General features: G+C 38.8%; 1 protein-coding gene across 2 annotated transcripts in view; it reads left to right on the forward strand.

Moving 5' to 3' along the window:
• The window catches only part of LOC127455875 (FERM domain-containing protein 4A-like), a 239,314-nt gene that overhangs the window by 41,274 nt on the left and 180,559 nt on the right, over positions 1 to 17,481 (forward strand). The window contains exon 1 of one of the 2 annotated variants that reach the window (XM_051724023.1): positions 8,551 to 8,597. The exons of the other annotated variant lie outside the window; for it this stretch is intronic. Coding sequence (XP_051579983.1) covers positions 8,565 to 8,597 — 33 coding nt within the window. The 5' untranslated portion in view covers positions 8,551 to 8,564. Of the gene's footprint in view, positions 1 to 8,550; positions 8,598 to 17,481 lie in introns of those variants that run through there. 2 annotated transcript variants of the gene reach the window in all.

Raw genomic sequence — 17,481 nt, forward strand, 5'->3', positions numbered from 1 at the left:
AGACAGTTACAAAATAAAAAGTCTTATTAAAAGCTGAAATCCTTGAAAAAAATTAATGTTGGCATACGTAGTTTGGAATAATATTTTAGTATAATTTTTTTTTTTTTTTTTTTTAATAATCAAGCAGTTAAATAATTTTGTCCAACAAATAAAAGTCAGTTGGGGAAACCAACATGCAAGCAGCCATTCTATTGTCATGTAAAAAAAATAATAAATAAAAAAATAACACAAAAGAGAGATGACCCCTTTAGACCCTCATGACTGTGTGTGACATTTAAAAAAAAGAAAAAAGAAGATATAACATATTTTAAAAATTGTATTAAAAGGCACATTTTGTTCAGGTTAAATGGAGTTACCCTAAAAACAAATTGATATTCATTACTCAAAATTCAATATATTTGTTAATATACTGTGTGTGTGTGTGTGTGTGTGTGTGTGTGTGTGTGTGTGTGTGTGTGTGTGTGTGTGTGTGTGAGAGAGTGTGTGTGTGTGTGTGTGTGAGTGTGTGTGTGTGTGTGTGTGTGTGTGTGAGTGTGTGTGTGTGGGGGTGTATGTGTGTATGTGGGCAGGTTTAAGTGGTTTATGAGGACATACTAAATTATGTTTTATTGAAAATGTAAAAATGCAGAAAGTTTTTTGTGAGGGTTAGGTTTAGGGGTAGGGGTAGGGTTAGGGGATAGAATCTATAGTTCATACAGTATAAAAATCATTATGTCTATGGAGAGTCCTCATAATGATAGCTGCACCAACATGTGTCTGTGTGTGTGTATATATATATATATATATATACATACACAACAGTTAGTTCCGGTCCTCGAATCTGATTGGTCGAGAGGCGTTCCATGTGTTTGGATGCCTTTTTTTTTTTGACCGTACTCAGTTTTTCCTAATTTTTTAAAATGTACTTGTTCATTGAACTGTTGTATATAAGCAATATCACACTCACAATAGTGCTATATGGTCCTAAATCAGCACTGATTACCTACGGCACTCACAGCAGTACTGATATAGAGCCATATCACACCCTTGCTCGTGTGATATTGCTTATATATATATATATATATATATATATATATATATATATATATATATATATATATATATATATATATACACATATATATACACACACACACACACACACACACACACACACACACACCTATTTATTTCTTTTCAAAAGGCCCAGGTCAAATGGAGTTACCATAAAAACACATTGATATTCATCACTCAAAATTAAAGATTAAGTTATGTACACTTATGTGCATTCAAGGAGCAAGGAAAGTATTTAAATACCTTGCTTGACTGTTACACCACTTGACATTTTTAAAATCATTCAATCATTTTTTGTTTTTTGTTTTTAGAAAATGCGATAAATTATTTTCAGAAATGTTTAAAAAACCAACATGGACACAAATTACATTTAAACAAACATTTAAACGAGATGTTTGCTACATCATTATTACTATTGCTCACACTGAGGGTTAGGGGTTTGAGCAAAACATTAATGGTGTGATGGTACAGAGATGGTGTCAGTTGGTTATATCACTGTACTTTGAGGTTCTGAAGGATAAGCATTTTCAAAATATTAATAAAACATGGTACCATGTCCAAAATGGTATTACCATAGTTCCATTCCCAAAAAACGTTGGTAATACCATGGTAACTTGTAAGGATGGAAGTTATGTAGCAGACATTAATCTTTTAAAAGCACATGTTGACTGATTCTTACCAATCTCGTCTTTTTGTAGAAGGAGCACATGAATTACGCTTTCTCCAATTAACATACCTAAACTGAAGCCGAGATGGTAAAACACTTTAAAGCGATTGGCCGCCCGATGAATTCATAATTGGTTCATTTTAGCTTGTTACATTAATGGTGACTAATTGATGATTACAGGCATTAGTCCAGAGCTGTCCCACTGTGAAGCCTGTTTCTTTGTTGTTTCCAGGGGCGCAGAGCCATTAGCAGGATCCTAAAACTCTATAGATCCTAATGAAAGACTACAGCAGACGTACTTAGAGAAAATTATACTCCTCTGTGTTTTACAGCCTGGAACTGCATATCAAGAGTCAATATTTACCAGAGACACAATGTTCAACCCATTGCTTTGTCACCCACTGATGATGATGTAATGGTTCATCTTTTGTGACTTGATGTCAAATGTTTTAGACATTGGAAAGCAAAATTATATCATCTGTCACAGTGGTTTAACACTTCCTAGCAGCACTTATGCTATATGAAGAGGAATGAGTCTACCACCCAATGTTGACATGCACAAAAAAAAGGACTTTGCTGTAGTACACTTGTGTTTGCATTTCATTATGCATCACTTCAAGAACAGAAGAGAACATTTTACCGGCAGCACTGCTCATATAATTGCACACAGTGGAAGGTGATAGTTGTGTTGTGTGTGGTTGTGCATGTGCATGTGCTCATCATTTTAACTGCTTGATGAATCTCTGCTTTTGCTAAACACACCCACTCACATATTAAAACTGCAATTGTAACGGCCGGTCCTGAGGTCATATCATGTAAACAGAATGTCAGGAAGGAGTGGTGATGGCAGGGGTTTTGACGGCTGAAGAACAGAGATTAGTTTGATCTCTAGAAATGTCATTGATTCACTCTAGACCAGCTTTGAAAGGTCATTTTGTGGAAAGGCCTTGCCATGCCATCAGTGCACCACATCCACCTAGCAGACTCCTAACGGTGTGTGAACAGCCCCTAAATTGGTGCTAGCCATAGTAGATGACTTCTTTGTTCATTCCACTTCTTCATATGCGACCGGTTCTGAGGCCTCTTCTAGGTTTTAATCTCAGTATATGTGGCTACAATTTAGTTCTTCGCATGGATTGTTTTAGTGGACCTACAAAGCATGTGCTTTGAGTTTGGAGGAGTCAGTACAAGTTGGATACAGTTGCTATGGTAACCATGATGCATGAAGCTTAAAAAAGGACAGTCCAGTGAATTCATCTACATTATAGACCATACATTATATTTTTATTGATATAAAGATTAATTGAACTGAGCTCATACCTAGTGTGAGGGGCAGTGGGAGGCACTCCCTGCAGAAAACAAAAAATATATATAATAATTAAATAATAAAAAACAGAGGCCAAACTGCCATGAGTTTTAGTGTATGAACTTCCTACAGACACACATAAATATGATAAACAGGAGTGTCTTTTTTTCACGTTTGTCCTTATTACTTCCTGGAACATATATATAACATAAACAATGACATATCATAACTTACAGCAGACTATCCTGATTCAAACAAGCCCAAACACAACATAATATGATAAGTAGATCTTGAAATATTCCTCATAGAGTGTACATGGAAAGTCGATGCATTAAAGGGCCCTAAACACAGTGTTTGTGTGTGTGTGTGTGTGTGTGTGTGTGTGAGTGGTGTGTGTGTGTGCACATATCTGAAGACTTTGTGCAAACACACATCCACGTATGTGCTCATCTAAAGGATTGGGATGCTCCTGAACACTTCATATTTCTGTTTTTTGTAGTCTAATCCATTCATTTCCAATGGCCGGTCATTTTTGACCGGGAACACAACAAGTGTAACAAGGTGAAATAAACCCCCCCCCCCCCCCCCCCCAAAAAAAAATGTAAAGAAACTTTTTTGTGTGTGTTTTCAGATACCATATGTGAACAAAGTCAAGGAATTTTATTCCAATTGGATTACAGGTGCTGTAAGCGATTTTTGTTTTTTTTTCGTGGAAAGGTACAGTATGCAAAAAAAAAAATGTCCTACTCCCTGAAAGATATTAATGAAATAAGTGTCCTGAAATATTTTACCGGTCTCTGTGACCGCTCTAGACTTTGTAAACAGCAAACAAAAATGTGCCTGTGGACCACGGTCTCTGACGCTTTCGACCTGTCAATCATTTTGCGTGTTCTCATAGTGTTTTTCGTTTCAGTGAATTATTGATGCATAATGCAATTTTTATGCCATGTTGTTCATAACAGTTGTCAGCTGAGGGCGCTATTTTGCTGCTGTTGTTATTAACAACCTTTCTGATCGGTCTCAATAAAGTTCATTGGTATCTTGAAGTGCAGAATTTTGGAAAGAGGGGGTGTGGCTAATTCAACGGCTCAGTCTCTTAGAAGTAGAACGGCTGAAATCGCTTACTGCACCTTTAAGTTAAAAAAATCTTAAGAAAAAATGTCGTCCCAAAATGACCGGAAAATAACATAAGGGTTAACTACTATGTACTGAAGCATTTAATGTACTTAATATGTACATACGTGTTGTTGAATTCTACTTACATTTAAAGTACCTGCGTTTAATATCATCTGTAGTTAAACTGTTACTATTACCCCTAACCCTAAAATCTAAAATTTTCAGATGCATTACGATCTTCGTTTAAATGATCTTGACATCGATTCTTAAATCCCAAGATCGATCTTTTATTCTATGCAAATCCCACTACTACAATGAGAGGAAATCGCTTACATACACGACCAAATTTCATGCTATGCGACTAAAATGTATATTGGCAGTTGGCTGGTAAATAAGATTTCATTTACCAATAATTGTGTAGAATAGTGGTGAAGTATTTAGCAGCGAAATCCTTTCACTGTGTATTGAGAGTATATGTTTTTCCATGTGTGTGCAAAGGCGAGATCCACGCAACCCATTTGTCATTTAATAATGTTTCTTTTAATACCCTTTCTGTTGTTCACAGATAGTAGTTGATCAAAAACAACAAAAAAGAAACATTTAATTATAATAACGTGTAGGACAGATGAGATAAACATTTAACGTGCACTCATTTACAGAACAATCTCCCCCAAAAGACAAATTGGAAGGATTTTGGGCATTTCACCCTCTACAGTGCACAATATAATTAAAAAATTCAAGGAATCTGGACAAATCTCGGTGCGTAAAGGGCAAGACGAAAACCATTTCTGAATGCGTGTGATCTCTGATCCCTCAGACGTCACTGTCTTAAAAAAACACCATTCATCTGTAATGGATATCATGAACATGGTCTTGGGATTACTTTAGTACACCTTTGTTAGTCAAAACCACTCGCTGCTGCATCCATAGATGCAAGTTAAGACTTAACTATGTAAAGGAGAAGCCATACATCATCACTGTCCCGAAGCGCTGCCGACTTCTCTGGGCTCGGTCTCATCTTAGATAGAAAGTAGAACAGTGGAACTGTGTTTTTTGGTCCGATGAGTCCACATTTCAAATAGTTTTTGAAAAACACTTCCGTTGTGTTCTCCGGGCCAAAGAGGAAAAGGACCATCCAAGCTTTTGTCAGCATCAGGTACAAAGCCAGTGTCTGTATGGGCCAGGGGTGTGTCAGTGCCCATGGCATGGGTAACTCGCACATCTGTGAGGGCACCATGAATGCAGACAGATATGTACACATTTTGGAGCAGCATATACTGCTATCTAGCACCGTCTTTTCCAGGGACATCCCTGCATTTTCAGCAGGACAACTTGAAACCACATACTGGCCAAATAAGCAGAGAATGCCGGTGCTAGATTGGCCTGCCTGCAGTCCTGACCATCTGCAATTAAGAATGTGTGGTGCATTATGAAGTACACCATACGGCAACAAGGACCCCTTACAATTGTGCAGCTGAAGACCTGCATAATGGATGAATGAGGGAAAATTCCACTTTTTAAACTTAACAAACTTGTGTCTTCAGTGCCCGAATGCTTAATAAGTTAATAAACACTTGACTGTCCCAACGTTTTTTGGAGTGTGTTGTAATCATCTGATTTGAAATTACTGTACATTTAAAAAAACAAAAAAAACAAAGGTAAAACATCATATAATGTTTAGTTGTGGTGCTTTCAATATAGCAAAGGGTGAATATAATTTAAAAATCACTCCTTTTTGTTTTTATTAGCATTTTTCATACTGTCCCAACTTTTTCGGAATTGGGGTTGTACATGTAAATAGTAAAAATTATGTAATTAAACCATAAACATGTAACAAAAAAATAAGATATGCAATATATTATCACATTTATTGATTGCATACATGGATTTGTTCATTTTTAAAAAGCTAACAATTATGAAAAATTAATAAAATATAATTAGTACAATTTATATTTTCATAATGTACCTAGTTAGAATGTCCCATATAATTAACAGCATTATCTGGGAGAGAATTTATTTCATATGTAAGCAAAAGGGACATTATAACTGAAATATAGTCATATGAATTGGTATCGAATCGAGAGCTTGTGAATCAGGACGTCTGTATCGATACCCAGCCCTACTTACCCTAACCCTAATCTTACCCCTAACGCTCCTCCTAAACCTACCCATATCTCAACTTCAGTAGCAGCAAACATGAATCTTGTTAGAATATGTAATGTATTTTAATGTTAGTAAATTAAAGACACCTAATATAAACTGGGACCCATACTTAAATATCCTTATAACTTACAGTACACTGCTATCAACATATAACGCTTACAAAATCCAGAAAAGCATCTTAGAGTTTTGAGTCAACTGAAGTATTACACTAAAGGTCAAAATGGCATAATTAAGAGAGATGTTTCCAGTGTTTATGGCAGGGAAGCAACAGACATCTCTATTCACACTAAAACCATAATATTATAATTGATTCTGAGAGATCACGCTTGTGACAGTGAGGAAATCTCCCAGATAACTGAGAATCAGGGTTGAGACTCCAGGGACAAGAGATGAGAAATTTAGAGTGAGCATGAGCGTATGTTTGTTAGGATGTCAGAATAATGAGTTAATGAGAGACAGATTTCATAGCCAATGGTGCTGCCTTGCCGTCTACTCCCCATAGGCATCGTCCTAATCAAAACGGAACATGATAATTGACTGATTTGAAACATTGTATACTTGTGCATCAATTTATTTTTGGATCATTTTTCCGCATTCTGGGGTTGTCTTCTCTGTGAAAAAAAAAAACAAAAAAAACAAACATGCAATGGTGGCTTAAGATTTGGCCAAAATGATGCCTAAATTGCTTTCTAGACAGGTACCTAGAACGGTTTTGGAACAGGTGATGCTCCGTAGAGAAGTTCCAAGCCAGAGCAAATCCACAGTATCCTTCCCTCATATGTGCAGCAGTGATTTGAAGTGTTTCTGTGCACAAGGGCAATAGAAGAAATGAATGAGTCATTCTCAAATCAAGCAAAGTACAGGCAGATCATGTTGCTTGGCAATATAAGGACACTTTTGTCTCCGCTAACAACTGGGATCAGAACAACTACTATTTACTTTCAATCCCAAATGAATAAAACAAGAAAATGAAGCCTACATTAAGATTTTTCTGCACTGTGACATTATTTCAGGACACTTAAGAACATTTTACCCCAATCATCTTTACAGTAACACATCCGGACATTTTACTTGATTCTCATTACCGTAACACATGAAAAGTAGTACCAAGGGAGTACTACTTAAATGTATAATATAAATACTTCAAATTCAAATATTATATTTTTTTCTTTTTCACGTTGCGTTAATAAGGATGTCATGATGACACTTTTTTCACTGAATATCTCGGCCTCTGAGTGGACTAGTAGCTCATTGGAAAGTTGATATCCCCTTTACGATGATGTACGTATAACATTTTATCATTAATAGTCGATAACATATATTTCTGATGATTTGTTTAGCATGCTTTTCCTGCGGGACTGCATATTTTGTTCTGGACATCTAAGATATAACAAACAAGTATGCTTACAGACAAGTAAACAATGGCTCGTTTTTTAAAGGTAAAAGCAGATCGTTTTGGGGTTTACAGCTGCGGTTGTCGGTGCATTAAAGAGACGTTTATATTCGATGTCTTATAAATATTTCACTTTGTGATTCTTTTGAAAATCTTTTAAACTGTGCTGTTAGTGCAACAAAATAAACTATACAGTCGCATTCCTGAGAATGAGAGCTTTCATTTGATATATGATTGTGCTAAAGACTTTTATATTCATATTATTATGTCTACCACATAACCACTAGGTGGCGCTTATTTGCGACGTGGATGTTTTAAGGCCATATTTTGTTGTTTTACGTAACATAAATGCATAAGTCATGGGTATCTATGAAAAGTTCAGATTGTAAGCTTTCAAACGCTACCACATATGCCTGACTTATGTAAACAGGGACTTGAGCATTTTAAGTGTAAACTTTTTTTCGTGATATATAGCGCCCCCTCTTTGGACTCGCCGACAGGTCCACAGAGTTGAAGAGGTTAATCGGAAAATCAATATTTTTACCCATCCCTAAGTGTGCTCTATAAGTGTGCTCTTTTATTGCCACAATACTGGCAAAACATAAATTACACAAACATACGATGCAGTTACCTTTTCTCAAATGCAAACTCCCACGGTCATTTAAACATGTGACTTACACACACACACACACACACACACAGGCTTTCCTGCCGGGGAGGGGATTGCTCTGACATTGCTAAGAGTGTGTGTGAGTGCACAGAGAAGCGCCCATTTCTCTGTGAGTGTAGAGGGAGTTGGATACGTTACCGAAACGATGATGGCAGCATGAAAGGATTGTGGGTATTCTAAGGAATGAACAGAAGCCATGGAAGGGCTGCTTTCTCCCATGCGCACACGGGTAAGTGCTCTGGTTGCTGGGGGATACAGGAAGAATGCTATAGAATGAGAGCGAGAGATGGACAGAGAGGGAGAGTGCCGGTGAAAACTTGGGTTTAATGTCACGTTCTGCCTGGAGACAGCAAGATGCTGAATGTAAGAGTGAGACACACAGATTAAAAGGATGAGATTGGTCCATTTGATATTTTTGAGAGTTCTTTTTTTTAAAGCTGGTGGTCACCCTTACGTCCATGCCAAGCGTTTGTGTATTACCCAACCCTGTCTCATGGCAAGTCATGGTACGAGATGGTGAAATCATAAGAAATCTTACAAGTTGGCTCGAAACAACTTGGGACTTTTACACTCTTGAGTTCATTGAGACTTGATTGCATGATTTGGTATCTGAGCTCAGTTTGAGACATTGTTGACATCTTGAGACACATGTGGGACTTAAGAAAGGTCTCAATTTGCTTTACTCTCATTGCTGTTTAAGAGAAGCATTTGAGATATTTAAGAGATCTCGTTTGTGATCTTTCTTTCCTTTGACAGATTGCCCAGTGTGTGCAGCTTCTCGAATTGGTAGTATTTTTAAACCAAGTATTTTTGGTCTTCCCTCTGAATGAGAGAGACACTGTGGTAGTGGATGCAAAAAACAGCAAGTCGAGGTGAATTCTAGGACAGACCTGGCACACTTCAGTGTGTGTGTGTGTGTGTGATTTTCTAGGGATTATTGTCAAGCACAACTCTAGCAGAGTCTGAATGCAAATGCAGTGTAACAGTTCAAAGCCCTGAGGATAAAAAGAAAGAGTTGAAACACAATACCAGTCGATCATCGTGCACAGATCTGAGTGCAAACAGTCATATTGAATTGATAAAGATTTTCATTTGTGTCTAGTGATCCGTGTTTATAGAAAGAGTCAACCTGTGACATTTAATCTCATCTCTCTCTCTCTCTCTCTCTCTCTCTCTCTCTCTCTCTCTCTCTCGCTCTCTCTTTCTGTCTAGCTCTCAAAATATGTGTGTAGAGGTGCAAGTACACATACTGGTCTTCAAAATGTGTGTGCATATGTGTTTCCAGTACTACTGTACTATATGTAGGTGTGAGTATATAGAAATAATAATGGTACAGGTAATGCAGCCACGAGCTGTCCAGATGGCATCATTGTGATACCTCAACCTTTAATGCCTTAATAAATATGCATGGGTACAGTATGGATACATGTGGAAATGAAAGATTAGAAATAGAATTAAATGGCAATTTTACTTGCCTAAAGGAATACATGCACACTCGCACGTTTGTTTGTTGTCATGGTGGGGGCTTTCCATTGGCTTCTGTTGTATTTAGATTTATAAAGTAATGATATTTTCTATTCTCTATAAATTCTATCATCTATAATTTTAGAATTTAGTACATTAATACTAGGGTTGGGAACCCTTTTCAAAAAAATATAAAAATAAAAATACTGGAAATTAGTGATTTCGGTTCTGTTAACGGTTCTTTTTTTCCGCCAATGCGTTTGGGTCACAGTCGTAAAATATTCTGATTCCTGTGCCACAACTCTGTGGAACTGCAACTTTTGAATCTACAGTGCGAAACAGACAGCATGACCAGTTTAGTCTGATTCCCAAGCAAACGACTCTTATCAGCCGATTCTTTTGAATCTACAGCACAAAACACACAGCACGACTAGTGTAGTCCGATCCCCAAACTAATGACTCGTATGAGCCGATTCTTTTGAATCTACAGTGTGACCAGTATAGTCTGATTCCCAAACTAATGACTCGTATGAGCCGATTCTTTTGAATCTACAGTGTGACCAGTATAGTCTGATTCCCAAACTAATGACTCGTATGAGCCGATTCTTTTGAATCTACAGTGTGACCAGTATAGTCTGATTCCCAAACTAATGACTCGTATGAGCCGATTCTTTTGAATCTACAGTGTGACCAGTATAGTCTGATTCCCAAACTAATGACTCGTATGAGCCGATTCTTTTGAATCTACAGTGTGACCAGTATAGTCCGATTCCCAAACTAATGACTCTTATGAGCTGATTCTTTTGAATCTACAGTGCAAAACACACAGCACGACTAGTGTAGTCTGATTCCCACGCAAACAACTCTTATCAGCCGATTCTTTTGAATCTATAGCTCGACCAGAATAGTCCGATTCCCAAACTAATGACTCTTTTCAGCCGATTCTTTTGAATCTAATGTACCTCCTGAACATATTACTTTTATCAACCAGTTCTTTTTAGTGAATGAAAAATGCATTGAACCGCAAGTTATTAATTTCATCATGTCTGTCCCGTAATGAACTGCTTCTGTGTTATGTGTACTCAAGACTTGTGACACTAAAATCAGAATGATTACTGGATGGTTGTTTATATGATAATGTGTAGTTAAAGATACACATTATGAGTTTTGTTGCAGTTAGTGGTATTAGTGTGTGTGTGTGTGTGTGTGTGTGTGTGTGTGTGTGTGTGTGTGTTTTGTGTGTGTGCGCGTGTCTGTGTGTGTGTGTGTGTGTGTCTGTCTCTGTGTGTCTCTGTGTGTCTGTGTGTCTCCATGTCTCTGTGTGTCTGTCTTTGTCTGTGTGTGTCTCTGTGTGTCTATCTCTGTGTCTCTCTGTGTCTGTGTGTCTGTGTGTGTCTCTGTGTGTCTCTACAGTATGTGTCTGTGTCTCTGTGTGTCTCTGTGTCTCTGTGTGTCTGTGTGTGTGTGTCTGTGTCTCTGTGTGTCTCTGTGTGTCTGTGTGTGTGTCTGTGTCTCTGTGTGTCTCTGTGTCTCTCTGTGTGTCTGTGTCTCAGTGTGTCTCTATGTGTCTGTGTCTCTGTGTGTCTCTGTGTGTCTGTGTGTCTCTATGTGTCTGTGTGTCTCTGTGTGTCTCTGTGTGTCTGTGTGTCTCTGTGTGTCTGTGTGTCTGTGTCTCTCTGTGTCTGTCTCTGTGTGTCTCTGTGTGTCTGTGTGTGTCTCTGTGTGTCTCCATGTCTCTGTGTGTCTGTGTCTTTGTCTTTGTATATCTCTGTGTGTCTATCTCTGTGTCTGTGTGTCTGTGTGTGTCTCTGTGTGTCTCTACAGTATGTGTCTGTGTCTCTGTGTGTATGTGTGTCTCTGTGTGTCTCTGTGTGTGTCTGTGTCTCTGTGTGTCTCTGTGTGTGTCTGTGTCTCTGTGTGTCTCTGTGTGTCTGTGTGTGTGTCTGTCTCTGTGTGTCTCTGTGTGTCTGTGTGTGTGTCTGTGTCTCTGTGTGTCTGTGTGTCTCTGTGTCTCTCTGTGTGTCTGTGTCTCAGTGTGTCTCTATGTGTCTGTGTCGCTGTGTGTCTCTGTGTGTCTGTGTCTCTGTGTCTCTCTGTGTCTCTGTGTGTCTGTGTCTCTGTGTGTCTCTATGTGTCTGTGTCTCTGTGTGTCTCTGTGTGTGTCTGTGTCTCTGTGTGTCTCTGTGTGTCTGTGTGTGTGTCTGTCTCTGTGTGTCTCTGTGTGTCTGTGTGTGTGTCTGTGTCTCTGTGTGTCTGTGTGTCTGTGTCTCTATGTGTCTGTGTCGCTGTGTGTCTCTGTGTGTCTGTGTCTCTGTGTGTCTCTCTGTGTCTCTGTGTGTCTCTGTGTCTCTGTGTGTCTCTATGTGTCTGTGTCTCTGTGTGTCTCTGTGTGTCTCTGTGTGTCTGTGTGTCTGTGTCTCTGTGTCTCTGTGTGTCTCTGTGTGTCTGTGTGTCTGTGTCTCTCTGTGTCTCTGTGTGTCTCTGTGTGTGTCTGTGTCTCTGTGTGTCTCTGTGTGTCTGTGTCTCTGTGTCTCTCTGTGTCTCTGTGTGTCTGTGTCTCTGTGTGTCTCTATGTGTCTGTGTCTCTGTGTGTCTCTGTGTCTCTGTGTGTCTGTGTCTCTCTGTGTCTCTGTGTGTCTGTGTGTCTCTGTGTCTCTGCGTCTCTATGTGTCTGAGTCTCTGTGTGTCTCTCTCTGTGTCTTTGTGTGTGTCTCTGTGTCTCTGTGTGTCTGTCTCTGTGTCTGTGTGACTGTGCGTCTGTGTAAAGTTAGATCGACCAAAGTACTGTGGTGCTGAGGCAGCAGTTGTCAGAGTTAAGTCTAGCCATGCATGAAAAAAAACAGAGATGAGGGAGCGAGAGCTAAAGAGCTGTCAGCACTCTTGTCCGAGATGAGTAGACAGCAGAAATCTACTACATTATCCTCAGTCATGGTCTGCTGGGGTTTAAGAAAGCCACTCTGGAAAGTTTGTAGACACATGGTGGTAATGTGCACACAGTAGAATGTGTGTTAGATCACATCTACATAAATAAGACATACTGAATATACTCACTCCTGTTGTAAACCCTCATATGTACTGTAAAACTCCTTATCCCAGAGATATGGGGCTCTCAATGTGGCTCCATGGGTAAATTGTTAAGTTACACGTGCTAGGTGTGTAGTTTGATAATCCACATAAATAATGTCTACATTTATTGATTTCTCTCTATATATCTGTGTGTGTGTGTGTGTGTGTGTGTGTGTGTGTGTGTGTGTGTGTGTGTGTGTGTGTGTGTTTCTGACTCTTAATGTATGTATGTAGGTCAGTGGATCGTAAAAAAGACCACAAAAAAAAAACCCTCATAAGGAACTCTGTGTGCATAAGCTCTAACTGATGTGTCAGAGTATAGACAAGGGGATTTCTATCAGTTCCATTAGACTCAGAGTAGATCAATGAGCAGATGTTATCTTGGATTACGTGTCAAAAGCTATTGAAGGGAGTGTGTGTGTAGTTGTGTGTGCATGCATGTAATTAGACTTGTTTTACTGGAGGGATGTGTGTTAAAGATGTGCACAGAATCCTGAACATCCTTCTTGTAGTTCCAGACCTGTATGACTTTCTATGTGTCTTAATGGAACACAAAAGGAGACGTTTAGCAAAATGCTGACACTGTTTGTTTTTCTGTATGAAAGTGAATAGTGTCCAGAGGCATTAAACATTAAACAAAAGCAGTAAAATCAATCTGTTTATGGGGGTTTCTTCAACTTTGTCTTGAAAAGTTTCACCACAGTGTCATTTCCAGCGCATCTTAAATTCTGTATTGTGTTCAATAGAATTCTGTGCTGGAAATTACGTTTTGTCTCATATTTCATCTCAAGCATACTCTTCACTGACACTTTTGTCCACTTGGTAGTTCGCTAACTTTAAAAAAAAATAATAATAATCATTAGGGGCAAAATTGTTTGGTGTGATGAAAATTAAAAGTTGTATTTGTTTTTTATTTATTTATTTTTGTATTGTTTAAATTTTTTCGATTATTATAGTTTTAAAATTGTAATAATTTGTATTTTTAATTAATAATGAAAGTCTGAGTCTGGGGCAAGACTAAAGCAGTAAAATCTACATAAAAGGCATTTGAAAAGTACCAAAAATAAATGATGAAGGCATGGTAAAATGTTTCCAATTCAGTTTTAATGAGACCTTCATATAACAAAAATATAAAAAGTTGAAATCTGTTGGTTTTGATAAAAATCAACCCCCCCCAAAAATTAAAGAAAAACCCTACTGTCAAATAAAACAGAGAAATAATGGCATTGAGCCCAGACAGTCACAACAGAAATCATATTGTTTTATGGAGATTTTGTTATGATTATTATTATTTTTTTATGTGTGTGATTGTTGCTCTGGCACCAAACATGTGTGTACGTGGCATCATTAGTGTGTGTGTCTCAGTGGAAAGCACCGTTACAGCTGTCCATGCTAATACTAACAGATGGACCCATTAAGACAGAAACCCCCAAACCAAAGACCAGAGAGACAGACAGACAGACAGAGAAGGAGAGAGAGGTTTGGGCCAGAGAGACTGCAGTCTGTCTACCCCCTCTCCCTTTCTCTCTCTCTCTCTCTCTGTCTCTCTCTCTCTCTCTCCTTCTCTCTCTCTCTCTCTATGTCTCTCTCTCTCATTCTCTCTCTCTCTGTTGTCTCATTGTTTCTTTCCCATCTCTGTTAATTAACAGGGAAGCAGCTGGCGTAATATTCCAGGTCAAAGTGGAGAGCAGGAGGCAAAACCTCAACATGAGTCAGGAAACAGCTGATTAAGTTACTCAACCAAATCACCAAAATTATATCTCACTCCCCCCTCGGTCCTCCTATAAAAGAGCAAACTATTGGAGTGTAACGGGCAGGTGGTGTCCATGTTGGAAGCAGGATTGTAGACTTCATCTCCCAGCTGTCAGTGCTCCAGTGATGGATTTGTGATCTGACTGGTCATAGTAATCAGGGTCAGTGAGCAGCTCGTTTAGATACACTTAATGAGGAAGTGATTGTCTGAGAGATAGCAGAGATAAACATTTTAGTTGGTCCATGATTTTATTGAGTGCTCATTTGATTTAGAGAACAGGAGCAGAAAATATGCAAGATGTAATGATTGATTTGGAGTAGGCATAATCACAATGGATTTCAATTCAGTTTTTTCATTACTGAGGAATAATCAGTAGGTGATGTATTTGGGGACATGAATGGATATCAAACTGCTTCATGATGTGTGACTGATCTGCTTTGATAGGCTCTGAAGTGATTAAACAGGAATATGTTTGTAATAGTTCCATAATCAACCATAATGTGAACAGCTAGATTTGAAAATGGTCATTTCCTCAGACAGAGAGACAAGAGTGAGACAGTGAAACTGTGTTTTTGTGTGTCAGAGAAAGAGAGAGAGAGAGAGAGAGAGAGAGAATGCTGCAGGAAAGGGTAAGAGTCTGTACGGACGAGGAGAGACACACAGAGGTCATGACCCGGTTGGCAGTCCCTCTGTAGATGGCTTTTGTCCTCATGCTAATGAGTCTCACGGACATTCATAAATCATGGAACTCTCCTCTCCTCTCCCCTCCTCTCACCTTTTCCTTTCTGTTCCTTTCCTTTATTTTACTTTGCCTTCACTTTTTCCCCTTTTCTTTTCCTCCCATTTTCTCTTTCTCTTTCCTTTCTGTTCCCTTTCCATTTTCCTTTTCCTCCCCATCTCCTTTTCCTATCCTTCCACTCTCGTTTTCTTGTTCCTTTCCATTTTCCCTTTTCTTCCCATTTCCTCTTTCCTTTACCTACCATTTCCTCTTTCGTTTCCGGTTTCCCTTTTCCTTCCCATGTCCCCTTTCCTTTCCTTTCCTTTCCTTTCCTTTCCTTTCCTTTCCTTTCCTTTCCTTTCCTATACTTTTCCAGTTTCCCCTTTCCTTCCCATTCCCCATTTCCTTCCTATTTCCTCTTTCCTTTTCTATACTTTTCCTTTCTTGTCCCTCCCATTTCCTCTTTCCTTTCCCTTCCATTCCCTCTTTCGTTTCCGGTTTCCCTTTTCCTTCCCATGTCCCCTTTCCTTTCCTTTCCTTTCCTATATTTTCCTTTCCTTTCAGTCCCTTTCCAGTTTCCCCTTTCCTTCCCATTCCCTATTTCCTTCCTATTTCCTATTTCCTCTTTCCTTTTCTATACTTTTCCTTTCTTGTCCCTCCCATTTCCTCTTTCCTTTCCATCCCTTTCCTGTTTCCCCTTTCCTTCCCATTCCCTATTTCCTTCCTATTTCCTCTTTCCTTTTCTATACTTTTCCTTTCTTGTCCCTCCCATTTCCTCTTTCCTTTCCCTTCCATTCCCTCTTTCGTTTCCGGTTTCCCTTTTCCTTCCCATGTCCCCTTTCCTTTCCTTTCCTTTCCTTTCCTATATTTTCCTTTCCTTTCAGTCCCTTTCCAGTTTCCCCTTTCCTTCCCATTCCCTATTTCCTTCCTATTTCCTATTTCCTCTTTCCTTTTCTATACTTTCCCTTTCTTGTCCCTCCCATTACCTCTTTCCTTTCCATCCCTTTCCTGTTTCCCCTTTCCTTCCCATTTCCTCTTTCCTTTCTTCCCTTTCCTTTATTTTCTTTTTCCTTCTCTTTTTCTTTTCCTTTGCCTCCCATTTCCTCTTCCATTTCCTTTCCTTTCATTTTCTTTCCCTTTTTCTTTTCTTATTTTTGTTTTCCTTTCCTTTTTTTCTTTCCTTTCCTTTCCTATACTTTTATTTTCCTGTCCCTCACATTGCCTCTTTCATTTCTGGTTTCCCCTTTCCTTTCTTTCCCATTTCCTTTTCCTTGTTCTTTTCCTTTCCCATCCTTTCCTTTCCATTCCCTTCCTTTTCTTTCCTCTAATTTTTCCTTTCATTTCCTTTCGTTTTTCTTTCCCTTTTTCTTTTCCTTTTCTTATCTTTTGTTTTCCTTTCCTTTCCTTTTCTTTTCCATTCCTGTCCCTCCTATTTGCTCTTTCCTGTCTGTCCCTTTTTGGTTTCCCCTTTACTTCCCCTTTCCTCTTTCCTTTTCTTTTTACCTGTCCTTTCTTTTCCTCCCTTTCATTTTTCTTTTCCTTTTTCTTTTCTTTTCCATTCCTTTCCTTTATTTTACTTTTCTCTTTTCTTTCCCTCCCATTTCCTCTTTCCTTTCTTCTTTCCTTTCCTTTTCATTTCTTTCCTTGCCAGTGCTGTTGTGGTGATAATCATCTGAATAATGATCAGGCACACACTCGGACAGACTCTGGTATTCTGGGATAGGGTTCTGATTGATGCATGGAATCAGAGCAATTTACCCGACATGTCCATGCTTTTAAAATCTCCTGAGAGGAGATGGCCAGCGGGAGTTTAGAGAGCAGTCTCAGACAGAAATAATGTGTGTGTCCGTGCAAACCCCTTGAGTTTTTCCTCATACAATAGAAACTGGATTTGCAGTAATAGGCCAGGGGCTCCTTCCTCTGTTCCATTAGGACTCTTGTGATCTTCCTCATCAAGCGTCAGACCTGCAGCACTTCACCAATATCTCTCGCTTTAGCCCTGTGACTTCAGCAGTTGTCATAGAAACAGCCTGGCTGATGGGATGTCATCATCATCTGATCTGCAATTTTACGCAGCGGGATGATGATTTAAGGGCCACATCATGCTGGATG

The sequence above is a fragment of the Myxocyprinus asiaticus genome, chromosome 18 (assembly GCF_019703515.2).
Source record: "Myxocyprinus asiaticus isolate MX2 ecotype Aquarium Trade chromosome 18, UBuf_Myxa_2, whole genome shotgun sequence".
NCBI lineage: Eukaryota > Metazoa > Chordata > Actinopteri > Cypriniformes > Catostomidae > Myxocyprinus > Myxocyprinus asiaticus.